General features: G+C 46.4%; 1 protein-coding gene across 11 annotated transcripts in view; it reads right to left on the minus strand.

Annotated features, from left to right (window-relative positions):
- elna (elastin a) overlaps window positions 1-12,103 on the minus strand; it is a 41,887-nt gene that overhangs the window by 7,875 nt on the left and 21,909 nt on the right. For 6 of the 11 annotated variants that reach the window (XM_062561153.1, XM_062561155.1, XM_062561154.1 and 3 more), the window contains exons 14-34: window positions 11,805-11,846; window positions 11,636-11,719; window positions 11,506-11,556; window positions 11,345-11,407; window positions 10,725-10,802; window positions 10,585-10,620; window positions 10,205-10,483; window positions 9,854-10,009; window positions 9,515-9,607; window positions 9,315-9,401; window positions 9,188-9,220; window positions 8,911-8,994; window positions 8,760-8,798; window positions 8,278-8,403; window positions 8,025-8,147; window positions 7,798-7,923; window positions 1,159-1,284; window positions 965-1,063; window positions 715-786; window positions 226-318; window positions 111-146 (exon numbers count right to left, since the gene is read on the minus strand). In XM_062561153.1, coding sequence (XP_062417137.1) covers window positions 111-146; window positions 226-318; window positions 715-786; window positions 965-1,063; window positions 1,159-1,284; window positions 7,798-7,923; window positions 8,025-8,147; window positions 8,278-8,403; window positions 8,760-8,798; window positions 8,911-8,994; window positions 9,188-9,220; window positions 9,315-9,401; window positions 9,515-9,607; window positions 9,854-10,009; window positions 10,205-10,483; window positions 10,585-10,620; window positions 10,725-10,802; window positions 11,345-11,407; window positions 11,506-11,556; window positions 11,636-11,719; window positions 11,805-11,846 — 1,926 coding nt within the window. The remainder of the gene's footprint in view (window positions 1-110; window positions 147-225; window positions 319-714; window positions 787-964; window positions 1,064-1,158; window positions 1,285-7,797; window positions 7,924-8,024; window positions 8,148-8,277; window positions 8,404-8,759; window positions 8,799-8,910; window positions 8,995-9,187; window positions 9,221-9,314; window positions 9,402-9,514; window positions 9,608-9,853; window positions 10,010-10,204; window positions 10,484-10,584; window positions 10,621-10,724; window positions 10,803-11,344; window positions 11,408-11,505; window positions 11,557-11,635; window positions 11,720-11,804; window positions 11,847-12,103) is intronic. The other 5 variants (XM_062561150.1, XM_062561148.1, XM_062561157.1 and 2 more) reach the window with 5 other exon arrangements.

Consider the following 12,103-nt stretch of genomic DNA (forward strand, 5'->3'; position numbering starts at 1 on the left):
CTAGGCTGAAAAATTTCACCAGAAACTTTAAAAACGGTAAGACATTAGATTCATTAAATGCAAAAAAATTAAAATGATTTCCCATCACAAAAAGTAGATAAAAGCTGTACCTGGTCGGGGAGTTCCATCAGCGCCTGCGTACACCGCTATAAAAGCAAAAAAGTAAAAAACGTTAATGGTCTAAAAAAATACCTAAAAATTAAGAAACCGTATTCTCAGCTTTACCTGTTGCCAAGACAGCGGAACCATCCGCGCCACCACTGACAGCTGTACCTGGAGTAGCTCCTGGCACCACAAGTCCCACTCCAGTGACTCCCCCTGAGGGTCACGCAGGAGGTCAGCTGACTGAGGCCACTCAATGGTTGTTTCATCAATAATGGCTCTAATAATGCGTCTGTATTTTTTGACCCTGTGGGGAAATGTACCTCGCCTCAGGGAATGGAGGGGAACAATAATAGGAAGACTTTTATTGCTACAGTAAATGTATGTTGTGTGTTATGGGCGAATGTGACTCTCTGCACTGGACTGTTTGCTGTCATTTGTCGCTAACATTGAATTGGCAATACCTCATGATATGGTTCCTCAAGGCAAACTGATCCAATGTGGGTTGATAAAGCATATTTATGTACATGCTTTCAAAACAAACTCCATCACTTATTTATCATAGTATAGTACTTCTACTGCATTTCCATAAACATTTAGCACATTCAGTACCTCCTCCAGGTGCAACTCCTCCAGTACTTCCGAGACCTCCTGTTCCTGCTGCTCCAGCTCCTCCTGTAATGCCTAAAGAAAAATTAAGCATGTTACTTATTATAATCAGTTTATTCACAATATGTAGTATGCATGTGTAGATTATGCACCAATGAATAAAACCTAAGCATGATACAGCAAAGTAAAAGAGAATCCGAATGTATTATATATTTGTCACTGTGTGATGTTTGTGTGATTTTATTTATTATACCGTATTTAGCAGCTTTTGCGGCAGCAGAGTACTGTCCACCTCCTTGTCCTGGTACAAAACCAGGAACTACTCCTGCTCCTAAACCTGCTCCGGGTACTCCTGAAACACCATTTGGTTTGAAAATTGAAACCATTTCTATCATAATGAGTTCATTTCAGAAGGCATGTCTCTATTTTTTGTGCTCTTTTTTTTACCGTATTTAGCAGCTTTTGCAGCAGCAGAGTATTGTCCAGCTCCTTGTCCTTGTCCTACACCAGGACCTACTCCAGCTCCTCCCGTCCCTCCCAGTCCTCCTGCTCCGAATCCTGCTCCAGGTACTCCTGAAACCCCAGCATTTACTCTGTAAGTTCAAACCTTTCTATCTGAATGAGTTTGTCACGGGGTGGACAATTGCATGTTTATTGGTTTATTTTATTGATATTACTGCATGGTTTTTTTGTTTGCTTGCATGATTTGTGTGGCAATTTGTTTGCAGTTTTAATTGGCATGGTGTCCTTAATTGACAATCTGCCCCAGTGACACACCAACAATCAGCCGCTAATTGGCAAAGGGACCAATGGAGAACTGCCAAGGGCGGGGCTGTTCCCTTTTAAGGCAGGTGGACAGAGACTGGGGGGTGCAGAAAGAACAGAGAGAGGACACGTGGCAGTGTGGAGCTGGAGCTGGAGCTGGAGCTGGAGCTGGAGCTGGAGCTGGAGCTGGAGCTGGAGCTGGAGCTGGAGCTGTGGTGGTAGCAGGAGCAGCAGGAGCAGCAGGAGCAGCAGGAGCAGCAGGAGCAGCAGGAGCAGCAGGAGCAGCAGGAGCAGCACGAGCAGCAGAGGGCGGCTGTCAACCCAGTGTTGTGGCTGGTGGGAGATCTACGTGCGGGACTCTGCTGTGGTGGCCTTGGATGGACTATTTTAGGGTTTAGGATACATTTTAAGCATTTATATTAAAATAAATACCTTTTTATTAGTATTTCCGCCCTTGTCTCCTTTTGGGTCATTATGTCACTGCTCTCCCCCAAATATAAAGAACCTGGACTTTTGTTTTAGTTGAGTTCCTAGGGCTCTTAGCCTTTACCTAGGTGGCGTTGTTGGCAACATAACTTATGTTTTCTTCACCTCGGCCGCTGACATAAATTTGGCGTTGTCGGCAGGATTTGGATTTTTTGGGAGCAGTGAACAGTGGCCTAAAGGATTGTTGTTTAACCTAGCAATGATGATGATGCCCTTATATGCTGGTGCCCCCTGGGTGCCCAAATATACAGGCCCTAATGGCAGTCTACAATATGGGGATTGGAAGGAACAGATCCAGGGACTTTTAGGTATTCAGGAATTTCCTGAAGCAAGGAAAATAGAAATTGTTTTGGGAGCTTTAGGGGGGGAAGCCAAACAACAGGTTGGTGTTCTGGCTGAGACTGAGCGCGATAGAGTTGCTAAAATATTTACTTGTTTAGATGCACTCTATGGGGAACAAACTTCTACTCCTGCATTGCGGGCCCAGTTTTATAAGTGTCATCAAAGGCCTAGGGAAACTGTGAAAACTTATCTGTTACGTTTGCGAGGGCTATACTGCAGGCTACAGCAACGCAGCCCAGATGACGCCCCCACAGAAAGCAATCTGCGCGAACAGTTTCTACTCGGCTTGGAGGAAGGCGCCCTGGCCCAGGACCTAAAAACCTATGCCCGACGTAACCCGGGACGGAGTTTCGATGACCTACGCCAGGAGGCGATGCTGCTAGACGACGAGCATGGTGGCAAAAGGCAAATTGAAGCAGAGTGTTCTGCTGTGCGAGAACCCCAGGCAGTAAAGCCCTTGACATCAGAACGGGGTTGGAAACAAGCCTTGAAGGATGAGATTATGGCAGAAGTTGCGGACCAGATGAAGGGGCTGACTCAGGAGATCGTTAAGGAACTAAGGCCTCTCCTAGAGCGTATGCCACCTAACCATTCCCTTTATCCTCCACCAGTAGGCGGACGACGACGAGCTACATCCGATTGCTCCAATACATGGGATACTGAAGGTAGGCCTATCTGCCGTCGCTGCAAACAGCCGGGACATGTGGCTAGGTTTTGTAGAAGAACTTCAGAAACCCAGCTGGCTTTAAACTAGTTAGCCCTGCTCCTGAGGTCCGAGTAGTAGGGTCAGACGGTATAGCCAATTTAGGGGCCGCCCCAACTTTTGTAGGAAATTGTCCACTAGTAAAGGTTTGCATAGATGGAGTAGAACTCTCAGGGTTACTGGATACTGGGTCTCAAGTAACTTTAATGCAACAGCAAGTACTGGAACGACATTTCCCTGATTGTAAGCTGGGGGTGGGAGGAACCTCTGCTGTATTGACTCTCAAGGCGGCTAATGGCTTGGATATCCCGTATATAGGCTACGCAGTGATGAACTTCGAAGTGGGACACATTAAGATACCGAATAGGGGTGTTGTCATTGTAAAAAACGAGTGTTCAACCAATCCCTTGATTCTGGGAATGAATGTCATTGGTGCTTGCTGGAAGACTCTTTTCCAGAATACAGGGGGATCTGCATTGCCCTGTGATAGCCCTCAGGCTCAAAAGGCTTGGAGTCATGCCTTTGCTACATGCCGTCGGATCAGCGTCTCAACAGGTGAATTGGCCACGCATTATATCCGTCCCGCTACCCGCCAGAAGGTATGTGTTCCAGCCTTCACCGAAGTGGTAATATGGGGTCGTGCTTGTATGGGCCCGAAAGGGACTGATTATTGTGGACTGGTGGAACCCCTCCCACACACCAGTGCCGTTGGCACTGCAAGATCCGTGGTAACGGTAAGGAAAGGAAGACTTCCTGTTCGCCTTTGTAATCCTCACCCATACAGTCTGTCCATAGGCCGATACCAGAAGTTGGGGACTATCAGCCAAGTAGAGGAGGCGGACTTGTATGGAAAGGAGAATTTGAGCCTAACACAAGACTCAGAGGGTGTAGTTCAGGTTGGCGTTGTGGAGGCCTCTGAGGTCCCAGAAGGTAAAAATCCAGACTGGTGGGTTAACAATTCGGTTGACCGGCCTGATCTAACTGAGCAGCAACGGGTGGACCTTGGTGTTCTATTAAAGAAGTGGAGTGATGTTTTTGCCGCCAACGACGATGACTTTGGTCGGACTAACATTGTCCAACACAGAATACCCACGGGTGATGCGGCTCCAATTCGAGACCGGTTCCGGCCCTTACCTCCAACTCTGTATAAAGATATGAAGAGTCTGCTAGCAGGTATGCTAAATAACCGTGTCATTCGAGAGAGCTCTAGTCCATGGGCCTCACCTATTGTGCTGGTTCGAAAAAAGATGGAAGTTTGAGGTTCTGTGTGGATTACAGGAAATTGAACTCTGTGACTCATAAGGATGCGTTTCCCCTCCCCAGAATTGAAGAGACCCTTACCACCCTATATAGGGCTGAGTGGTTTTCAACCTTGGACCTGGCAAGTGGCTACTGGCAGGTGGAAATGGACCCCCAAGATCGCGAGAAGACCGCCTTTACAACACCGCTGGGTCTTTTCGAGTTTGATAGGATGCCATTTGGCCTTTGTAATGCCCCTGCTACTTTTCAGCGCCTTATGCAACGATGCCTTGGCGGGCAACTAACAGAGTCTCTGCTGGTCTACCTGGATGACATCATTGTTTATTCAAAAGATTTCCCCTCTCACTTGCAGCATCTGGAAGAGGTGTTTAAAAGACTGCAGAAGTATGGTCTGAAACTTAAAACCAGCAAATGTAAACTCTTGCAGCAACAGGTGAAGTTTCTAGGCCATGTGGTCGACCAGGAAGGCGTCCGTCCTGATCCTGAGAAGGTGTCTGCAGTCACTGAATGGAGTCCCCCAACGACCACCAAACAGGTTAGAGCCTTCCTAGGGTTGGCAGGTTATTATAGGCGTTTTGTATCGGGGTTCTCAAAGATTGCCCGACCCTTGAATGCGCTTTTAGCAGGTATTCCCACTGATAAAAGGTCAGGGTCTCAGAAGGTGATTTGGACAGAAGAATGCCAATCTGCTTTTGAACAACTGAAGGCTGCCCTAACCCAAGCTCCAATCCTAGCTTATGCAGACTTCACGCTGCCTTTTGTAGTGTATACTGATGCCAGTAACAAAGGACTGGGCGCAGTCCTTGCCCAAGTGCAAGGGGGCCAAGAGCGGGTAATCGCTTATGCTAGCCGTAGCTTGCACCCGGCAGAACAGAATGATTCAAACTATAGCTCTTTCAAGTTAGAACTTTTGGCCCTAAAGTGGGCTGTTGTGGAAAAGTTCAAAGACTACCTCACCGGAGCCAAGTTTGTAGTATTCACAGACAACAACCCAGTGGCTCACTTACAGACTGCTCGTCTGGGCGCTGTGGAGCAGCGGTGGGTTGCACAACTTGCCTCTTTTGATTATACTGTGAAGTACCGCTCTGGAAAGGAGAATGCTAACGCTGATGCCCTGTCCAGGTTCCCCCAAGTGTCCATGTCCACAGGCAGAGCATCGGCTAGGGTCGACCTCACCACTGCTAGGCTCGACCAAGAGGACGGAGTGGCACTGCTATCTGGAGAGTGGGGAAACTGGCAACAGGATGACCCTGACATTGCCATCGTCAAGAGGTATGTGGGCCAGGGACTTCCTCCACAAGGACCAGAGAAAAGGGCTATGACCGATAAGACCAGAAGGATCCTCCAACAATGGAAGAAATTGGTTATCCGAGAACAGGTCCTCTACCGGGAGGTAATAGACCCTAACACTCACGAGCTACGATCCCAAATTGTGTGTCCAACAGCTAGGTGCCAAGAAGTCTGGCAGAAGTACCATGTGGCAGCTGGACATCCAGGGGTTGAGAGGACCTTGGCCAATATTCGACGCTGTTTCTACTGGCCTTGTATGGAAGAAGAGGTGCAGGGGTTTCATTCGGGGTGTGTCATGTGTAGCTTGAAGAAAGACAAAGTAGAGGCTAAGGCACCCCTGAACCCAATTGTTGTGTCATACCCTCTTGAGGTAGTTGCCCTTGATTTTCTTTCTCTTGGTAGGCCTACAGATGTGTACCAAAATATCCTTGTGATGACTGACATGTTTACCCGTTACGCATGGGCTGTACCAACTCGAGACCAGACAGCGAAGACTACAGTCAAGGCAATATGGACTCATGTCATTCAGACATTCGGCTGCCCAGGTCGTTTCCATTCCGATATGGGCCCAAACTTCGAATCCACTTTGATGCAGCAGCTTTGCGCTATGTATGGAGTAGCGAAGAGCCGAACAACCCCCTACCATCCAGCCGGAAACGGTAGGGTAGAAAGGATGAACCAGACTCTGCTAAACCTATTGCGCACCTTGGAGGGTGAAAGGCAGAATAGGTGGGCAGAGCATGTTCCTGAGTTGTTACAAGCCTACAACAATACTGTCCACAGTTCTACAGGTTTTGCCCCAGCCTACCTTATGTTTGGCCGCCATCTAAGACTCCCAGTAGACGTCGAGCTGGGAGTAGCGCCCCACCAACCCGAGTTGACACTTAGTGGGTGGGTGGAAGACCATCATCATAAGCTAACTTCAGCCTACAAGCTCGCAAGAGGTAGGATGTGTCATGCTGCTGAACGTGATAAGAGAAGCTTCGACCGTAAGGCCCAGGCGTTATCCTTCCTCCCAGGTGAACGAGTGTGGGTAAGAGATAGGAACAGACAGGGGCAAGGGAAGCTACGGTCATGGTGGAATCCAGAGCCCTATGTTGTAGTTAGCCTTGTGGGTGATTCTGGAGTAGTGTATAAAGTTAGGCCAGAGCGTGGGGGGGAGGAAAGAACCCAGCACAGGAATGCTTTGAAACTTTGTATAACCCCCGTCCATGTCACCCCTGAACCAGAAACTAGAATCGAGACAGGGGCGGAAGTAGACCCTGTATGTTTTGGATTTTATGTGGTGCCCCCAGAATCAGGGGCAGACTGTTTGCCTCAACAACAACCAGCAGGAGTAGTGGAGAATGTGCTCCGCCGGTCGACACGAACTACCCGTGGACTACCACCAGGCCGATATCGAGACTAGGCTTGTCCAGTGGCAGGGACTGCCTACATTTAAGTGGGGGGGTATGTCACGGGGTGGACAATTGCATGTTTATTGGTTTATTTTATTGATATTACTGCATGGTTTTTTTGTTTGCTTGCATGATTTGTGTGGCAATTTGTTTGCAGTTTTAATTGGCATGGTGTCCTTAATTGACAATCTGCCCCAGTGACACACCAACAATCAGCCGCTAATTGGCAAAGGGACCAATGGAGAACTGCCAAGGGCGGGGCTGTTCCCTTTTAAGGCAGGTGGACAGAGACTGGGGGGTGCAGAAAGAACAGAGAGAGGACACGTGGCAGTGTGGAGCTGGAGCTGGAGCTGGAGCTGGAGCTGGAGCTGGAGCTGGAGCTGGAGCTGGAGCTGTGGTGGTAGCAGGAGCAGCAGGAGCAGCAGGAGCAGCAGGAGCAGCAGGAGCAGCAGGAGCAGCAGGAGCAGCAGGAGCAGCAGGAGCAGCACGAGCAGCAGAGGGCGGCTGTCAACCCAGTGTTGTGGCTGGTGGGAGATCTACGTGCGGGACTCTGCTGTGGTGGCCTTGGATGGACTATTTTAGGGTTTAGGATACATTTTAAGCATTTATATTAAAATAAATACCTTTTTATTAGTATTTCCGCCCTTGTCTCCTTTTGGGTCATTATGTCACTGCTCTCCCCCAAATATAAAGAACCTGGACTTTTGTTTTAGTTGAGTTCCTAGGGCTCTTAGCCTTTACCTAGGTGGCGTTGTTGGCAACATAACTTATTTTTTCTTCACCTCGGCCGCTGACAAGTTCATTTCAAAAGGCATGTCTCTATTTTTTGTGCTCTTTTTTTACCGTATTTAGCAGCTTTTGCAGCAGCAGAGTATTGTCCAGCTCCTTGTCCTTGTCCTACACCAGGACCTACTCCAGCTCCTCCTGTCCCTCCCAGTCCTCCTGCTCCGAATCCTGCTCCAGGTACTCCTGAAACCCCAACATTTACTCTGTAAGTTCAATCCTTCCTATCTGAATTAGTTTATTTCAAAAGGCCTTCCTCTAGCTGTATTTCTTTGGGCTCTTTTTACCTAAACCGTATTTAGCAGCTTTTGCAGCAGCAGAGTATTGTCCACCTCCTTGTCCTGGTACAAAGCCAGGAACTACTCCGGCTCCTCCTGCTCCTAAACCTCCTCCAACTCCTCCGGAAATTCCTTATTGAGTGAAAAGGAGCTTACATGATTAGCTTAATGACAGAAATCCAAAAACAAATGAGATAACATCAAATACGTGAGACAGTGCCTCAATTGAAGGTGTCTGCATGTGTGCTTTTATTTATTATACCGTATTTAGCAGCTTTTGCGGCAGCAGAGTATTGTCCACCTCCTTGTCCTGGTACTACACCAGGTCCTCCTCCTGCCCCCCCCAGTCCTCCTATTCCTAACCCTGCTCCAGCTCCTCCGGAAACTCCTAATGAATCAGAGTAGATTCCGTCATTGACAATTCATAACATGTTGTAATAAAAACAAGAATTATTATATTATATACTATTAAGAACTAAACCACGGCCCACAAAAAAACAGAATATATTTATAGATTAAAATAAATGTGTGTCTAGTATTTACATGACTATTTCTGCTTTAGTTTCCTTCTACTACTACTACACCACTACTGGAGCTCATCCCATACTCCGTTTAAATCCTATACCTTAAGCAAAATATTACATCTACACATGCATCAAATGGTCTAAAGTAAGGTCCAGAAGCCGGTGAGAAGACTTAGACGAGTATTAAAAAAGACTTAAGAAAAAACAGAAAACATCTTACCATACTTTGGCGGTTTAGCTCCAGCACCAACCCCGTAACCTGCCGGGAGGGAACGTTATGTTTGTCACCGACGAGTCATGTGACAACATTTAGAAAATCTCATTGTACAGATCCTTTTTGTTAACTCCGATACAGCAGTTTGACCACTTACCGCCAAAGCTGCCATAGCCGCCAGGAAGCCCCTGCCCTGCTCCCCCGGGGACTCCGCCTCCTCCTAGGCCTGCTCCTGGGACTCCTGTTTGGAAATAAGAATGAATCCCTAATACATTTCTACGAATGGATGGTTACAAATAAAAGCTGTCTGTGTAATTTGAGCAAAACCCAATTAAATACAGTATGAAGCATTTTTGGCACGATATTCCAAAACAGATGATGATGTAACATTGGATTTATGTAATATGTACATTGTGTCATGGTGGCTATCTCACCATATTTAGGGGGTTTAGCGCCAGCCGCTAAAGCTGTGAAATAAAAAAGCTTAGGTTAAAACATGTTCTTAGAATTTTGTCAAATGAAAATGAATACTGGTGTGGATCAAATGGCTGTGGGGCTTACATCCATATCCTGGTAAAAGGGGGACTCTTCCAGGAATTTGCCCTCCACTTGTACCACCACCAGGAACTACTCCTGCACCACCCGGACCTGTAAAATAATGTAACATAATAATAATAATGTAATCATGCACGCTCACCTAAATTACTTCCTGAATCAATCAGATTTGGTTTCTAATACTTTTTTTAGATTATTCCAGTTACCATATTTAGCAGCTTTAGCAGCAGCGGAGTATCCTCCACCTCCCAGTCCTCCTGCTCCTCCAAATTGTCCTCCACCTCCTCCCAGTTGTCCTCCTGCTCAGGTGTAAGGCATATTTAAAACGTCAAATGTAAAACGGTGGCATTTCTTAATATAGTAAATGTGGACCGAGTTAGAAGACAAATCAATTTATTGTATTTAGAACAATTGAGAGAAATAAAAACAGCCTAAGTGAGCCTTCCCCTTGTCCTTTCAAAAGTATGTGACAATCTTCTGTTTCTTCTTACCCTTCCTTCTTTGCATTTGAAACAGCGCTTCAAACATTGACATATGAAAATTACCATATTTAGCAGCTTTGGCTGCAGCTGAGTATCCTCCTGTTCCTCCAAATCCTCCTGTGCCCCCTAGTCCTCCTGTGCCTCCTAGTCCTCCTGTGCCTCCTAGTCCTCCTGGGCCTCCTAGTCCACCTGGGCCTCCTAGTCCTCCTGTGGCAACTCCTATGGAAAACAGGGTTATCTAATGAGCTTTTTTGTGTAGAGCAAGCTGCACAGTGAAATATAATCCACAGGCCAAGACAAATCACACTTAAAAACAATACTTAACTCCACACAGTGCACAAGGAATGTCAGAGGCCACAAAACATTATGTCAAGTCAAAAGAGGTCATGTGATCATGCCATTTATACACCATACCATATTTAGCGGCTTTGGCTGCTGGTGAATATCCACCAACCACTGGTGCACCTCCTGGTACTCCTCCTGGTACTCCTCCTGGTACTCCTCCTGGTACTCCTCCCGGTACTCCCCATGGTATCCCTCCTGGTACTCCTCCTGGTACTCCTCCCGGTACTCCCCATGGTATCCCTCCTGGTACTCCTCCTGGTACTCCCCATGGCACCCGCCCTGGTACTCCCCATGGTACTCCTCCAGGTACTCCTCCTGGTACTCCTCCAGGTACTCCTCCTGGTACTCCTCCAGGTCAGTGAGAGAGCTTTTATTAAACTTAATGTAATGTAAACTATATTTTCGCTACAGCAGGAGTTAATTAAAAAGATAAAAATGAAAGTTCTCACCATATTTAGCAGCTTTGGACCCAGCTCCATATCCCGCTGTAAAAAAGGCGTGACAACATATCTATACTATGCTTTTTGAAAAAACAACGTCAACATGGCTTTTAGTTTGCTCCTTATAATGTTTTTTATTTTATATATACCTCCTGGCACCTGCCCCGGAGACACCCCACCAACACCACCGCCGACACCACCACCGACACCTCCAACAGCCCCAAAACCTGCAGAAGAGAGCATCAGTGACTGTAATGCTATACTAACAGGATCTCTACTGATGTATTGCTGCTGATGTAAGTTCAGGATTACTCCCTGTTATAATTAGATAATTAGATTCATGCTTTTTTAGTTGGTAATAGTTTAGTTGTTTTTCATTTCTTTCTTGCAATTCGTCAATCTCATCACATGTTAATAATATTAAGTGATATTCATTCATTTGGTAACCTAATCACGGTTGTCCTGTATAATAAAGTCTATCGATGACAGTGAAAGGATCATTGATCAACAGTGGTGCTAAACATGTGATGCTTGTTTGCCTCCATAATATCACACAGTCCCCAGAAAGAATCTATGAGACATGCTGAAATATTCTAAATAAGAATATAATGGAAGTCACATTTCACCGTGGTCTATGTCAGTGTATTTTATTTTCCACCATCCAAAAATTCTATTTCTGTTGTGGAACAATCTATTCAGCCATGAGGGGACTAACATTGCTGGAGGCCTTTTCTGTTTAGTTTTCAACGTCTTTTGTTGGACATCATACCTCCTGGCACCTGCCCTGGATACAGTCCACCAGCTCCAGCAACACCTTGACCACCTGCCAAACCTGGAAGAGAGAGCGCAGACTTTCACAGACCGCCGAACTGTTTTCTTTTTTTTTCATGATACAGAAACATTGACTTTGTAATGAATGTTGTAAGCTACCATATTTGGCGGCTTTAGCCTGAGCCGGTGAGATGCCCCCTGGTCCCACTCCTGCAGAGAGGATGTAGGAAACATAAGTTTTAATCTTTTTCTCCCTCCATATCAATAATTAACTTGTATAAACACACACCAGTTCCAACAGGGTATCCGGGCCTCGAGGCAGGGCCTCCCACTCCCCCCTTAAGTCCAGTGCCAACATTTCCAAAGCCGTAACCTGAAACATCACAATGTGATGCATCATTCATCCTTGAGCAGAACACTCACACAACATTTTTCATCACACACAGAGTTATTTTTACCAAAAGGCAGTTTTCCACCTCCAGGTTTTGCTCCGTAGCCACCTTCAAGAAACAAAAAGAGAGACCCGTTGAGAGAACGACGAGCCAGAAGGAGGATTCGGTGCAGACACATGAGCATTATGCAACAAGGCGTTGAAGTCAATATGAGGAACGTTAACAGGTTACTGTTGACTCTTTGTGAGTTATATAAGCATTTAATAAAAAAACGGTAAGCCGTGTTTGGATAGTAATTCTCAAATGTTAAACAGACGTCTAAATTTGAAAAAAGTCACAACGCATATACGATAAGACCTTAGGAT

The sequence above is a fragment of the Pungitius pungitius genome, chromosome 3 (assembly GCF_949316345.1).
Source record: "Pungitius pungitius chromosome 3, fPunPun2.1, whole genome shotgun sequence".
NCBI lineage: Eukaryota > Metazoa > Chordata > Actinopteri > Perciformes > Gasterosteidae > Pungitius > Pungitius pungitius.